Source organism: Zootoca vivipara, chromosome 5 (assembly GCF_965207765.1).
Source record: "Zootoca vivipara chromosome 5, rZooViv2.hap1.1, whole genome shotgun sequence".
NCBI lineage: Eukaryota > Metazoa > Chordata > Lepidosauria > Squamata > Lacertidae > Zootoca > Zootoca vivipara.
The window spans coordinates 21,003,183-21,016,846 of NC_142588.1; the positions used below are offsets into that span (position 1 = coordinate 21,003,183).

General features: G+C 43.6%; 1 protein-coding gene across 2 annotated transcripts in view; it reads left to right on the plus strand.

Moving 5' to 3' along the window:
• The first annotated feature begins 451 nt into the window (after positions 1-451).
• Positions 452-13,664, plus strand: part of WAPL (WAPL cohesin release factor) — a 43,046-nt gene continuing 29,833 nt past the window's right edge. Inside the window, exons 1-2 of one of the 2 annotated variants that reach the window (XM_035137609.3) lie at positions 452-979; positions 5,401-5,921. In XM_035137609.3, the coding sequence (XP_034993500.3) occupies positions 5,423-5,921 (499 nt within the window). In that variant the 5' untranslated portion in view covers positions 452-979; positions 5,401-5,422. The remainder of the gene's footprint in view (positions 980-5,400; positions 5,922-13,664) is intronic. The other variant, XM_035137610.3, reaches the window with a different exon arrangement.

Below are 13,664 nucleotides of genomic sequence, written 5' to 3' on the forward strand. Positions count from 1 at the left end.
GGCTCGGTTCGGGGGCAGCTCGTGGGCCAGTTAAACGACCCCCGTGGGCCGCTTTTGGCCCATGGGTCTTAGGTTGCCTACCCCTGTTTTAGCCCATGGGTCCTTCCAGCAAATCGGAGCAACAACCCTTTTCAAACTCAATAAAAAGCAACGCATCCATCAGCCAGACCACAAAAAACAGGGGATATTAAGTAGGTAAGCTGTCAAGGGAGCCCTTGGGCCGCTGAGTCAGCACTGCTGCGGTTTGCAGAACTCTCCAGAGGCTCCAAAACGCGTCCCAAAAAGGGAAGTCACCATCACTGGGCGTGCGAGGAGGAGCAGGGGGCGAGGAAAGGAGTTGCAGCGAGCCAGACTGAACAACTACAAATCCTATCAGCCCTTTGGCTGGCTGGCGCGCTCGCGGGGGCGCCCGAACGCGGCCGTCGGCGCCGGCGCATGCGCGACGTCGCCCGGCTCGTCGGTTGAGCAACGCGGGCCGTGATTGGCCGCGGCGGCGACGGCGACGGAGGGAGGCCGAGTGTGTGAGCGCAGTGACGGAAGGAGCGGTGGGCAAATGGCGGAGAGATGGTCCAGGGCCCTGTTCAAAGAGCAGCCGCACTAGTAGTAGCAGCAGCGGCGGCGGCGGCAGCGATAATCCCGGCGCGAAGGAAGCGGCGGCGCAGCAGCAGCAGCCGGAGGAGGAGGCGGCGGCGGTGGTGGCGGCCGCGCTGCGAGGACGCGAGGCCGGCGCTCTAGCCCGGGCGGCCTGTGAGGAGAGGCGGCCGGAGGAGCCCGAGGCCCCGGGGGCGTCGCCCGAAGGCATCAAGCGAGGGCAGGAAGGAGAGAGCCCGGGAGCCCGGCCGTTGGGAGCGAAGCCGGCGGAGGCCCCGGCACCCCCGTCCCTCTCCACTTACCCCGGCAGGTTTCGGTTTTCCCCCTCCCCTTCCGTTTCTCGGTTGTGGTTGTGCGTTTGTGGGCTCGTTTCCTCGGCCTTGCTGTGGTAAGTGTGGAGAATTAGAGAGAGGTCGAGCGAACTCCCGGAGGCCTATGCCGGGCTCTCCGGCGCTGGGTGAGGAGGCGGCGGCGGCCTGCTTTCTCTTCCTCGCCTTCCCACACGACGGGAAGCCTCGCAAGGCCGTAGAAGGGGAGGCGGCCCCGAGGATGAAGCCGGGAGGGAATCCGTATATAAATATGCGTGTGTACATAAGGAGAGGGGGAGGGTGGCGGCGTTAACTCCGAAGCCTCGATGGCCTGCGTTTCTGTGCCTATAAACACCAAGCAAGGGATCTTCTCTCCCTACACCCCCCAAAAAAGCTTCAAAAATACTCCTTCCCTGTTGCCCCCCCCCCGCCCATGACACGCATCCGTGATGGGGGGGGGGCTGCAATCCAGGGCAGGACTCGGTTCCTGGCGAACCGCGGCACAAGTGACTCCCGAGGAGACGTGCGCAGCGAATCGGTTCATGCGACCTGCTTATTTCGAGGGTCTTAACCCGCCGCTCTGCATTTCTTCTCCCCCCTCCCCTTCGCCCCCTCGGTTGCGAGCGAGGGGGGCCTTGGGGCGATCAGGTGGGTCGGACTCCGAGGCGAGAGAGAGGCGTCGACTCTCAGCGCCTAGGCCTCTTCCGGGGTAAGGGCTGAGGAGGCGACTTTGGCCTCATCCTGGAAACGGCCCGCTTCGGCTCGTGATGCTCCCGATCTCGGTGGGCTGTTACCCAAATTACGAACTCCTGGCCTGGCAAGCTCTCTCGTGTGGTCCTGTATCTCCCCCCCCCCCCAGCTCGAACTAGGGTGCGGCTCGGACTCCGCCTCGGGTTCAGGGCCTCCCCCCGTCATTATTCGTAGGGACCCCTATCCCGAAACAGTGGTCGCAGTGGCTCTCTGTTAACCCGCTTGCCCCTATGGTCGCGCTGGCACTCTCTGGTCTCTTGCAAGGCGGGAGGACGGTAACAGCCATGAGAAAACCGGAAGGGAAATGACGACATTTTCCATTAACTTCGTGTTTTCGTTCTGGATGACACGGTATCCTCATCCTCCCGCCCCTCCATTGTCATAAGGCACCACCGCTCGTGCCTTAAGTTAAAAAAAGTGGGGTGGGGGGAGGCCACCTTTCATGATCTAAGAAGCAGTGCAGGAAAATGCATTAGGGCCCTTGAGGCAGACTATCTTTAAAAGGATTGATCAGGTGGCTTTCGATATAACTTTTTGAACAACCATATGAGCGTAGCATTAATACTTAATGATGTATCAAACTTTGCACTTTTATATTCTGTGATCTTCTTTTTCACTGTCCCAACCTTAACTAATATCTTAGTGGCCAGCAAAGAATATGAAAGGGCTAGGTTGTGAACTGCAAAGTAAAACTGAAGCACTCTTGGAAGAGTAGAAGGCAGAAAGGAGAAGGCCCTTCAGTCGCAAACATTTCAAGGCTAGTTTTTTTCATAGGGTGCTTCATCTGATTCAGAACATTAGATCAACTTTGGTGTTTTGAACTTAAATAATTCCTAGTCTAATCAAATGAAATTTTAGGCTGGGCATAGAAAACCTGTGGCCCTCCAGACCTTGCTGTGGTACAGCTCTCATCATCATTCACTATGGGTCTTTGCTGACTTGGACTCATGGGAGTTGGAGTCCATCTGGAGGGCTGCAGGTTTCTCCATCTCCACAGTAAAGTAAAACAAGAAGTTATTTACCAAGCAATTTATGCAAGATGCTGTTCTAAAAACTGGCGTGTGTGGCTGAATGTAATTTGTCCATTAGCAAGTAATACTATTATTGAGCACAATTCAAAGTGTTGGTGCTGACCTTTAAAGCCTTAAACAGCTTCGGCCCAGTATACCTGAAGGAGCGTCTCCACCCCCATCGTTCACTGAGGTCCAGGTCTGAGGGCCTTCTGGTGGTTCCCTCACTGCGAGAAGTGAGGTTACAGGGAACCAGGTAGAGGGCCTTCTCAGTAGTGGCGCCCACCCCGTGGAACACCCATCAGATGTCAAGGAAATAAACAACTATCTTAGATTTAGAAGACAGTCCTGTTTAGAGAAGCTTTTAATGTCTGATGTTTTCTCACTTGATTATTATGATTATCATCTTCAATAATTTTGTTGGGAGCCACCCAGAGTGGCTGGGGAAACCCAGCCAGATGGGCAGGGTATAAATAATAAATTGTTGTTGTTGTTTTAAACCACCTCTATACCATGAGTTGACAAATTGCACCAGTGTATCAATAGTGATGCCGACTGGGTGAGACCAGTACAGGTCATATTTGAATTGCCCCTTTCACCAGCATTTTCTAGTACAGTATGTATTCATATATCATTTGATGTTCTAGTAATCTATCCTAGTTTAATAAAATATTCCACATATTTCAAATAGCAACTTTAAAAAGCTTGAAGAATTAAAATGACAATAGGGTTTTAAAAAGAAACAAATAACTTTAAATTTTGTTAGCTCCAGAATCTTGTGATAAGGGCAACAGTGTTTATAAAACAATTTTCTAGTCTTGTGCCCATGGATGCCCATGTTTGAGAGGATAAGATCCACAGCCTTAGGGTAAGGCTGTACGATACATGGAATATCAGGATTTTAGTTGTTAGGGATGCTTTTCATGGCTTGTTAACAAATCAATCAATACATTATATTTTTCTTTTGTCTACTGTATTACATTTTACAGAGCTGTTCTAGACAATTTGAAGCTGTGGCTGTTTTTGCAAACACTGACTTAGTTGTGTGTGAGTCTGTAGGGAATAATGTGCTTTGATTGAGATGGGACCATGGGTGTAGCTGGGGGGACAGCTGCTCCCCCAATCAACAAAAAACAATAAAAATACTTAACTAACTGAGGTTCTGACCCCCCTTACAAAAATCCTGACTACACCCATGAATGGGACATAAACTGAAAAAAAGGTTGTCACAGTTGCTACCTTATAGGCAGAAATAAAATGATATACTGAAAGTAACATCTAAATTAATCTACTTAATATGTATGTATGTAATATGGGATTAACAGTTAATAGATTTTTTTGCAGTTTTGTCTTGTACAAGCTTTGTGTCTTGAATTTTGTGTGTTGAAATACTTACCTGGTATATTGAAACATCAGCTTTTTTCTCTTTAGTTTGTCTTCTATGCTGATCAAAAACTCTTTTTCCCACTCAAAATATTGAGTCTTGGGATGTTTTGTTTTTGAAATTTAAGTAGGATGCACTCTTGTCACAGTCAGTAGTTTTATCATCTGTTATGAGGTTCAGGAATGTTTATTAAAACAATATAGTGTCCCAAGTTCTTAGGAAAACTACAAAGAGACTCACTGTTAAGATAAGAGCCCCAAATAGTGTTTTGATTCCATATCATGGTTGAAGCATGAGCCATTTACTGCTAAGAGGAGAGCTAATATTATGGCTGTGGTTTAAACCACAAGGAGAACAGGCTGTGCTGTCATTGATGATTAAAGCTGTTTATGGTTGCAGCATCAGAGTCATGGAGTGAGCCACTGGTGTTAATCATTTTAGAAGCAGTAGACCCCCAAAGTGTTGTGGTCAGAGGCAGAAGCCTGTACCCATAACCTATGAGCTCGGTCCCCTTCCCCCCCACTTCCATGGTTTAACTTCATAAATTTAAAGCATTCCTTGCCCTGTTCATCAACCAAAAAGGCTCCCAGGACAGCTTGTAATCTTTTTTAAAAAAGTAGTCTCTGACCTCATGACACAAAAGGCAAAAGTGTTGAGGAGCGAAGATGGAAAACTAGCAAGCACAAGAACTGCTTCTTGATGTTGTTGGGTTCTTATAACAAACCAGCTTAGATGGCAACAGCTCAATGAGAGAAGAAGCCTGATAGAGCTGCTTCCCTTCTGGTCCTGCTTCCCTTCTGCCTCAGCTGCAGTCTGATGGAATAGTAAAGGCCAAAATTTTCTACCTTGGGTAGAAAATTTGCCTTTAAGGCTTGATGCGAATACTTTCTAATATGAATGGCATGTCATCAGTAGTATAAAAGCAAACAAGAACATGTAAATAATTGAAAGGGAGCTTAACTATGCATCTCCCCCCCCCCAAAAAACCCCTAATGTCAGGCGCAGTCTGTGAATGTAGTGTGAAAATCTTTTAAGATGATGAACTTAATTTTTATCCATTAACTTGTGTTATTTTAGGTTGGCGACAGCTAAACCAGTGGTCCTCCAGAGGTTCTGAATTACATTTCCCATCATTCTTGACCATTGGCTTTGCTAGCTGGGTCTGATGGAAGTTATAGTTCAGTAATGTCTGAAGGGTCTCAGGTTAGACAGCCCTGCTTTAGGTGATATTCTGTAAAAGTGCCACGAGTATTGTTTCATGTAATTATTGTTTATTTGAAAGATGTTTCTGCGTGTAACTTAATATAATAAAATGTAGTAAAATTGTATTCTAAAAGATACTCTTTTTTTTCTACAGAGAATATGAAACAGTTGTCAAAATGACATCCAGATTTGGGAAGACGTATAGCAGGAAAGGGGGCAATGGCAGTTCAAAATTTGATGAAGTTTTTTCCAACAAACGGACTACACTTAGTACAAAATGGGGAGAAACGACCTTTATGGCCAAGCTAGGACAGAAGAGGCCCAACATCAAGCCAGACATTTCTGAAATTCCTAAGAAACCCAAAATAGAAGAGGAAGCAATAGAAGACCCATTTGGATTTGACAGTGATGAAGAATCCCTGCCAGTATCTTCAAAGAATGTGTCACAAGCTAAAGGTTCTTCTCAGTTGGAGTCAGTCGAACCATCTCAGTCTGGGGACTTCTCTTCTGTACTTGAATCTAATAGCAAAAATACTCAGTCAATCAATGAAGATATTTTGTCCAGCAAATGTGTCTCTTTCGAGAATGCTGTTCATGGATTAAAAGAGAAGAACTCAAACAAAAATATGGAGGATGGTGACCTCAAAAGCAGCAGTGTTAACACTGTACTAGCAGGTAAGCTTGGATAATACAGTTAAATTTCAGAGTTAACAACTAAAGTCAGCCTTGCAAGTTGGCCACTCTTTTCACCAAATAATGTTTTCTTCCCAATTCAGATGCTTATCAGATCCTCTATTTGAATTATTCCACGGCATGGGTTTATGTGTAGGGATTTTTGGTTGTGAGAGATAAAGTTTCACAAATTTCACATATTTGCAAATTGGAATGTTTAATAAATTTGTGCTCCCTTTCGCTGCAAGTTGAAAGTCAGGGAAGCAAGGAATTGGTTGAGGGAACTTCTGGAGCACATTTTGGAGGTGTGCAGTATGGGTGGAAGTTGCCCAAACAACGATGGATTCCTCCCTTTACAATGGCCCTGCCAACTTATGTATGATTAAGTAGTGTGTTAGCTTTTAAGTTTAAAATAACATTTATGACAAGTGCAGTATGGTTGCTTTTGTTCTTTCCTTTATTATTTTTAAGGCACCTCTGTAGTGATGTAGAAATGTCAAGTTCTCTGCTTTGTATATTAGAGAAGTAAGAAAAACAGAAATATGATTGAAACGGGGGCTGATATTTTTTAGCCATTTGTGGATAAAGTGAAAAATCTAAAATTGGAGTGGAGCAGAAGAAGTTGATAATTGCAGTGGGAGGGGGAAGTTGCAGAAGTTTGGCTTTTTGCTTGGCACTTACCCAGGACTCTCGAATATCTAGCTTACGGGTGAGGCTGCAGAGATCCTGGAGAGTGGTGCAAGGCTTAAAAATAGTTTAAAAAGATCAGCACTTGAATGCCACTTAATGTTACATTAAGTGGCAAACCAATGACCAATCCCCATAACTCCCATAAACATTTTAATGAACTTATTTTGCCCTGTCAGATAACAAGCCCCCATCCTGCTGTTGTGAGGAAAAAACAGATTTGCAAAATTAGAGGTGGAATGTTATTGAAACAGGGTTCTGCTTTTGCTGTCTTTTTGGTAACATGCAGAGTAGGGACTTAAGTATCCTCCCTACAAAATAGAACATGTAAATCACTTCTTATGAGATCAGGGGGTCTGCACTTTGTATGTTACTGCAGAAGCAAGGAAAACTTCTGTTTTGCTCACTTGGCATAATGTGCAACTTGTTTTGCATTTTATACATAGCTGTAAGGAGACGCTTGTGTAATTACCTGTATTTTAGTAATTGCCTGTATTTTAATATTACTAGTTTCTGAAAATGTGTCTAAAAGTTGGATAGAAGACCTAAGGTATAATAGGAGATGAGGTTCATTTGAAAATCATAGAGCAATAATACTCATTAGCAAAATCCACCTGCTCAAGAATTGAAGAAAAACATATCATGTTTACCAGAAATCTCTGGTGTGCTCAAATTAAATCCCACAGAGTAATACTCATCTGGATTCCTGAAATACTTGATAAAACAACAAGTGTTCATTCACTATGCATGTGCCTGCATAGATAATCAAATTAAGGTAGTATACACATATATTAAATGATTGTATGATCTCTAAATCTGATCACATAAGCTGTGATCCAGAAAATTACTACATTTGTTACTTTCCTAAATGCATAGTTGGGCACTCAAAGTCTGGCATCTCACAAAATGTCGCCCCCTCAGCAGCTTAAATTTCAGACAGAGTTATGGAATGTTTTAAGTTAGTAGGGCTCTACTGCACTCTTATGTCCAAGACTGAAGATACTAATTCATTTTTAAAAGCAGGTCACTTGCTTGACCTTCAAATTGGTATTGTTTGCATGTCATCCTAAACCGTAATTTAGTAGGAACAAATCACAATGAGCTTGCTTCCCCCTGCCATACTCTTGTCCAGCCTAGAGGAGAAATACAGAAGATTTCACTTAACATGTTCAATTGTTGGGACTCTGGACCAACAAACTTGCTTAGCTATGATTAGTTTCAAACAAGTCACCTTCAAACAGTAGTTATTGAAGCAGGTTTGTTTCTACTAAACATAGTTAAGATTGACCACAGTTCTGGATGCAGATGGCATGGCAAGCTTTGGTTAATCAGAGTTTGAAACACTTCTGAACTCCTTCCGGAGTCCAGACACATGGGAGGAAAAGAGAGGGAAGTAAATAAGCTTGCAGTTTGTTGCTGCTTGTTTCTTCTAATTCACATTGGTTTAGCATGATGCAGAAATGCAGCCACTATGTGTACAGTTTTTTTAGTAGGAATGTGAGTTATGGATAGAGATGTTGTAATCAATCTGACACTGAGATGCACAGTAATCATAATGGTTTATGTAGCTTTTGTAAACGTTGCCTCCTCCAATTGATAGTTCAAGCTAATAGCTCTTGCAGCTACAAAGCCAAAAACAAAATCTAGAACATGTTGCCTAACTTTTGATCAGCCTCAGCCACCATGGCCAGTGGCCAGGGATGATGGGAGTTGTCCATACAGTTCCAGGAGAGGCATAGCGTGGCTACCTCTGATCTATAGAAAGAGCAGAGCCTCTTTATATTTCAGAGAGATCTTGTGTTCAGAAGTGCTAGGATGATTTTTATGTACATAGTGAAGAGGGTTTGATCTTGCCTTCTGGCTTTCTTGATAACACTCTGGCATGTGCAATCATGAGTAGTAGTTGGGAGGAGGTTACTTAATGTTTGCCTCCTGATAGAAGCTTGAGCTCTGCTAATGAAATGCCATATAGGAGTGGCCGCCGGGACCACATAACACCGGTCCTGAGAGATCTACACTGGCTCCCAGTACGTTTCCGAGCACAATTCAAAGTGTTGGTACTGACCTTTAAAGCCCTAAACGGCCTCGGTCCTGTATACCTGAAGGAGCGTCTCCACCCCCACGATTCAGCCTGGACACTGAGATCCAGCACCGAGGGCCTTCTGGCGGTTCCCTCGTTGCGAGAAGCCAAGTTGCAGGGAACCAGACAGAGGGCCTTCTCGGTAGTGGCACCCGCCCTGTGGAACGCCCTCCCAGGAGTGTCAAGGCAATAAGTAACTATTTTACTTTTAGAAGACAACTGAAGGCGGCCCTGTTTAGGGAAGCTTTTAATGTTTGATGCTGTACTGTTTTTAATATTTGGCTGGAAGCCGTCCAGAGTGGCTGGGGAAACCCTGCCAGATGGGTGGGGTATAAATAATAAATTATTATTATTATTATTATTATTATTGTACTAATGGAAAGCTTTTGTACTATTACACATATGATCTTCCATGCTTTTCCTCCAGAGTTGTATGAGTTTATGAACAACAGCTGATTGAAGGAGTTTGCTTTCCATATGCCTGTGAAATGCCAAATTAAGAGGGATGAAGGGCAATCATTGTAGGGCTATCCTTTTCCCCTTTCTGTAGCTGAAGACTTTGACTGTCAGGTACTAAGTGTCACATCCCTTTTTTGAGTATAAACTCTTGAAACTATTCTTTCATGAGTAGTGCATGTTCTTCAATAGTTAGTGCCTGTTTTACCCAGACCTTTACAAGTGTAGTCTGAGACAACTCTCTATGGGCACATGTTCTACAAATAAATTTGTTCCATTTTGACTTGAATTCCTCAAAAACCCTGTAATGGTTCTGTTTGGTCACTTTGGAAAACTGTTACCTTGATGATACAGTTGAGAGTTTGCTTAAAGGATGGTTATTATCTTTTTTGCCCTTTACAAGTAGTAATACAGCAGAGACATGCATAGTGGTGCCAGTTTTTCCTAATTCATTTTATGATTCTAATTTATAGTTCTATAAAATCATGATATTCCTTGAAGCCTTCCTTTCCTATTAAATATCATTTATTATCTGTATAAAACACAAGCTTGTCATGGTAAGGATGTAGTTAAAGGGAACATCTGTTGGAAGGATTCTAGATAAGAAGGCTGTGGAAAGGTTACATAAAGATTAGAGCAACAGCTCACCCAGCAAAGAAGCAATTTCGGTAAACGAGGTAGGAAATAGTCAAAGGACAAGGCAAGTAGCAAGCTAAATTCTGTTGTCAACAGCATTCATCCTTAAAAAGCTCTACTGTTGAATTCATGGGAATTGACATTGCATTTCTGCTTTAGAACACAAGCAGTGCGGAGAGTTTTGTTTGATTACCACTTTTGGTAGAAGTAGTCGTGAAGCTTCAGTTTAACTATTTGTGATCTTGAAATATTTTAGACACTTGGCTGATAGCTTTTTCATAGAACATGAAAATGGGCTATTTGCCATGTAAATGTAGGTACTCTTCTTAATTTATCAGTAAGTATGTTCTGAATGCTTCATACTACACTTGTTGACTCGGAATGTTTTCATATGTGATGAAGTGAGGGTGGAATAGCTGGAGATTTGTGAGGAGAGTAAGGTTATCTGCGGCTTATATTCACAAACTTACAAAAATTGGCTTGGAGCAGGCCTGTCCCTGGATGTTGCCTGGTTTCGGCTGCGACGGCTCCCAAGATGGCGGTGTAGCAAGGGTGTCTCTGAGAGGGAGCCAGAACGTGGCATGGATGAGAAGGAAGGAAGGGAGGAGCTAGGAGGTGGAACAGGAGATGCAGCCGGTGTGCTGGGATTGGCACTAGCCCGAGGTGCTGCCTGGCTTTAGCCCGCCAAGGGGCGTGTGAGTCCAACCAGCCTCCACCTCTCTCTGCCTGTCCCGCCAGAGGCTATGGTGGTGCTGACCCTCTGGAAGCGCTGCCGCCGGCAGTGGAGTGAAAGCACTAACTCCTTGGCCCCCCTTATATTCAGGGGCAGCTTATATTCGGACCAATACGGTACTGTGCAAACAGATTTTAAAAAATTAGACTTCCTGATCTCCAAAAGTAAGATGCACTTCAATGGGGAGATCATTTGAAAGTTTTGGAACTGACACTGAAAAATTTCTGATATAGATATAGACCCTTGTACCTCTGACCTCATCACTTGTAGGAATCACCAGGAAATAACTGATTTTAAACCAGGCCTCTTTAACTGATTTTAAACCAGGACATTCTCTAAGATATTTGGGCCTCAGGCTATTCAGGATAACATAAGCACTTTGAATTCAGCTCAAAACTTGCAAAACATGTAGTCGTTTACTAGAGGCGAGTGACCATTCATCAGTCTGAAGAAGTCTTATTTGAATTGGTACAAATAAAGAACCAAGGATTGCCAAAGACAGTAAAACAGCATGCTAATTACAACATAAGGAATAGACACAAAGCATGGTTGTCATACACATTGCAGAAGCAGGCCATTTGAAAAAGCAGAATCCAATCATTTAAGTATTGCACATACAATTCTCTCACCTCATGCTTCATGTTATTCATGAGGATCTGTATTAGAGAAGGAGAGTAGGCACATAATACAGGCAACATCTGGTGACTGATGCTAGTCTTCAGCACAAGGGGCTGGACCAGTCTCCAGTGGTTGTGTCACCTTACACCATCCCTCCCCACCATGCTTGTTCACTCTAGCAGCAGCAGAAGCTCCCTATTACGTGTAAGTGGGCAGTATTCCTTCCCCAATGGCTTCATCCCTGGTAGAGGTAGGTTTCCTCTGGAGAGCCGCCTGCTACCAGCATGGGCAAGGAGCATAGCCAATGGCAGGACTGATTTGAGATTTCTCATGACATTTCTGTCTCGCTTTAGTAGAGGACATGCCTTATGAGGATCGGCTTAGGGAGCTGGGTATGTTTAGCCTGGAGAAGAGAAGATTAAGGGGTGATATGATAGCCATGTTCAAATATATAAAAGGATGTCATATAGAGGAGGGAGAAAGGTTGTTTTCTGCTGCTCGAGAGAAGCGGACACGGAGCAATGGATTCAAACTACAAGAAAGAAGATTCCACCTAAACATTAGGAAGAACTTCCTGACAATAAGAGCTGTTCGGCAGTGGAATTTGCTACCAAGGAGTGTGGTGGAGTCTCCTTCTTTGGAGGTCTTTAAGCAGAGGCTTGACAGGCATATATCAAGAATGCTTTGATGGTGTTTCCTGCTTGGCAGGGGGTTGGACTGGATGGCCCTTGTGGTCTCTTCCAACTCTGATTCTATGATTCTAGGAGCATACAGGTAGCTGATGGAGGCAGCTGACCCTGTATTGCCCACCAGCAGAAAGTTCTTTTCCTGGACTCGAAGTGTAGGTAATGGCAGGCTCGGTTCTGCACCTTCCATCATAAAGATGGTAATGTGTAATTCAGCTACAAGTTTTAATGAGATGGGCTTGGCACATATTTAAAGATTATATGGCACAGAAACATGGCAGGCTGTCAGGGCAGTACTCCACTCTTCCTTTGCAGCCTGCTCATTTGCGTGGATGAAATTCTTTGTCGCCAGTGGTGACTAGGTGAGTAGTTAAAAAGCAAGTCTAAAAATAAGAATAAATGATAAAACTGTAGGGAACAAAACTATTTGTTTGCAACCTTAAAGCCTCTAAAAAAAGCAAAGTGTGTGACCTGATCCTTAAAATTCAACAAGGCAAACTTCTTCCAAAAGGAAATTGCACAACCTAGGTTTTATTTGAGGACTTTTCCCTTCACTTCTCTACCTTCACAAAAGAGAACAGTGTAAATTGAACATCAATGGTCCATGGTTCTGCTGATTTCTCTGACCGCTTCAACTGTATAGGACAGATGCAGACTTGAATTCAGTTTTGTGAAAATATAAATAGAAGATATTTATAGGGCGGTGGTGTCCAGCCTACCCATGTCATCTTCAGAAGTGACTTTTCACAGCATATGTGGCACTTAGTAGAAGAGAGGAGTAAAGCAGGAAAACCCCACTTACGGTATATTTCTAGTTGTTTTCGTGGGTCAGAGCCATAGGCAAAAAAAGGGACCGATGGTTTATGAGAAATGTAACAAAAGCAAAACTGAGGAGAATAGATAGAACAGTCTGTGGTATTTTAGGTCTTGTGGGGTAGGAGAATAACTGCTTATCTTTATCAAACTGTTCCTACTATCCTTCCATTATATCTAGTTGGCTTCATTGTGTGGATTTTCTGCAGGGATAAACTTGATGAGTGTTGCAAGTACCTCAGTTTACAGTGGCTAGGAAAGAAGTCAGGCCACATTATAATGGGCTCATTAGGTGTAGTTAAAGCACTGCTAATACATTGATTTAATGCTTATTAACTTATTAGCCTTCACAACAGTCCTGTGAAGCAGGTCATTGTTCCTGCAAACATTGTTAAAAATGTTAACTGAGGTTGAATGAGTAGAAAGTGACCTGTTGGAATTGCATCTACAATGGATCATGGCTGAGCAGAGATTTGAACCTAGGTATTTAAAGATTTCAGTGCAATACCTGATGTAGTGAACCAATGCCAAGGACATGGGTTCAGTTCCCATAGGGCCACCTCCATATTCCAGTGTTGCAGGGGGTTGGGTTAGAACACCTTCGGGAGTTCATTCCAACTCTATAATTCTATGACAGTAACTGCAGTTACTTCCTTTTATGCAGATTTTACTTTGTTTACAGGAGCAAGAAAGCTTCTAGTGTATTTAGTGGATAAGCTGCGCTTAATATTGGAAGATTGAATACAGAAATTTCTGGTATGCAGCTAATGAAATGTTAAGCTGTTTGTAGGTACAGTATTGAACCTATTATGAACAGATGATATACATTGGACACATCACTTTATAATTTATTTTGCGACCTTCTGACTAAATGTAGTAACTTGATCTGACCTGCCATTCCAGCATTGCTCTTTATAGGTTTTGGTCTATATTTAGTACTACCGGTATCCCAAACAGTGTTAACATGGCTTGCTCAAAGGATCTGTAACTTGAATTCAATTAGAGTTGTGAATGTGGCTGAGGCTGGTCCATAGCAA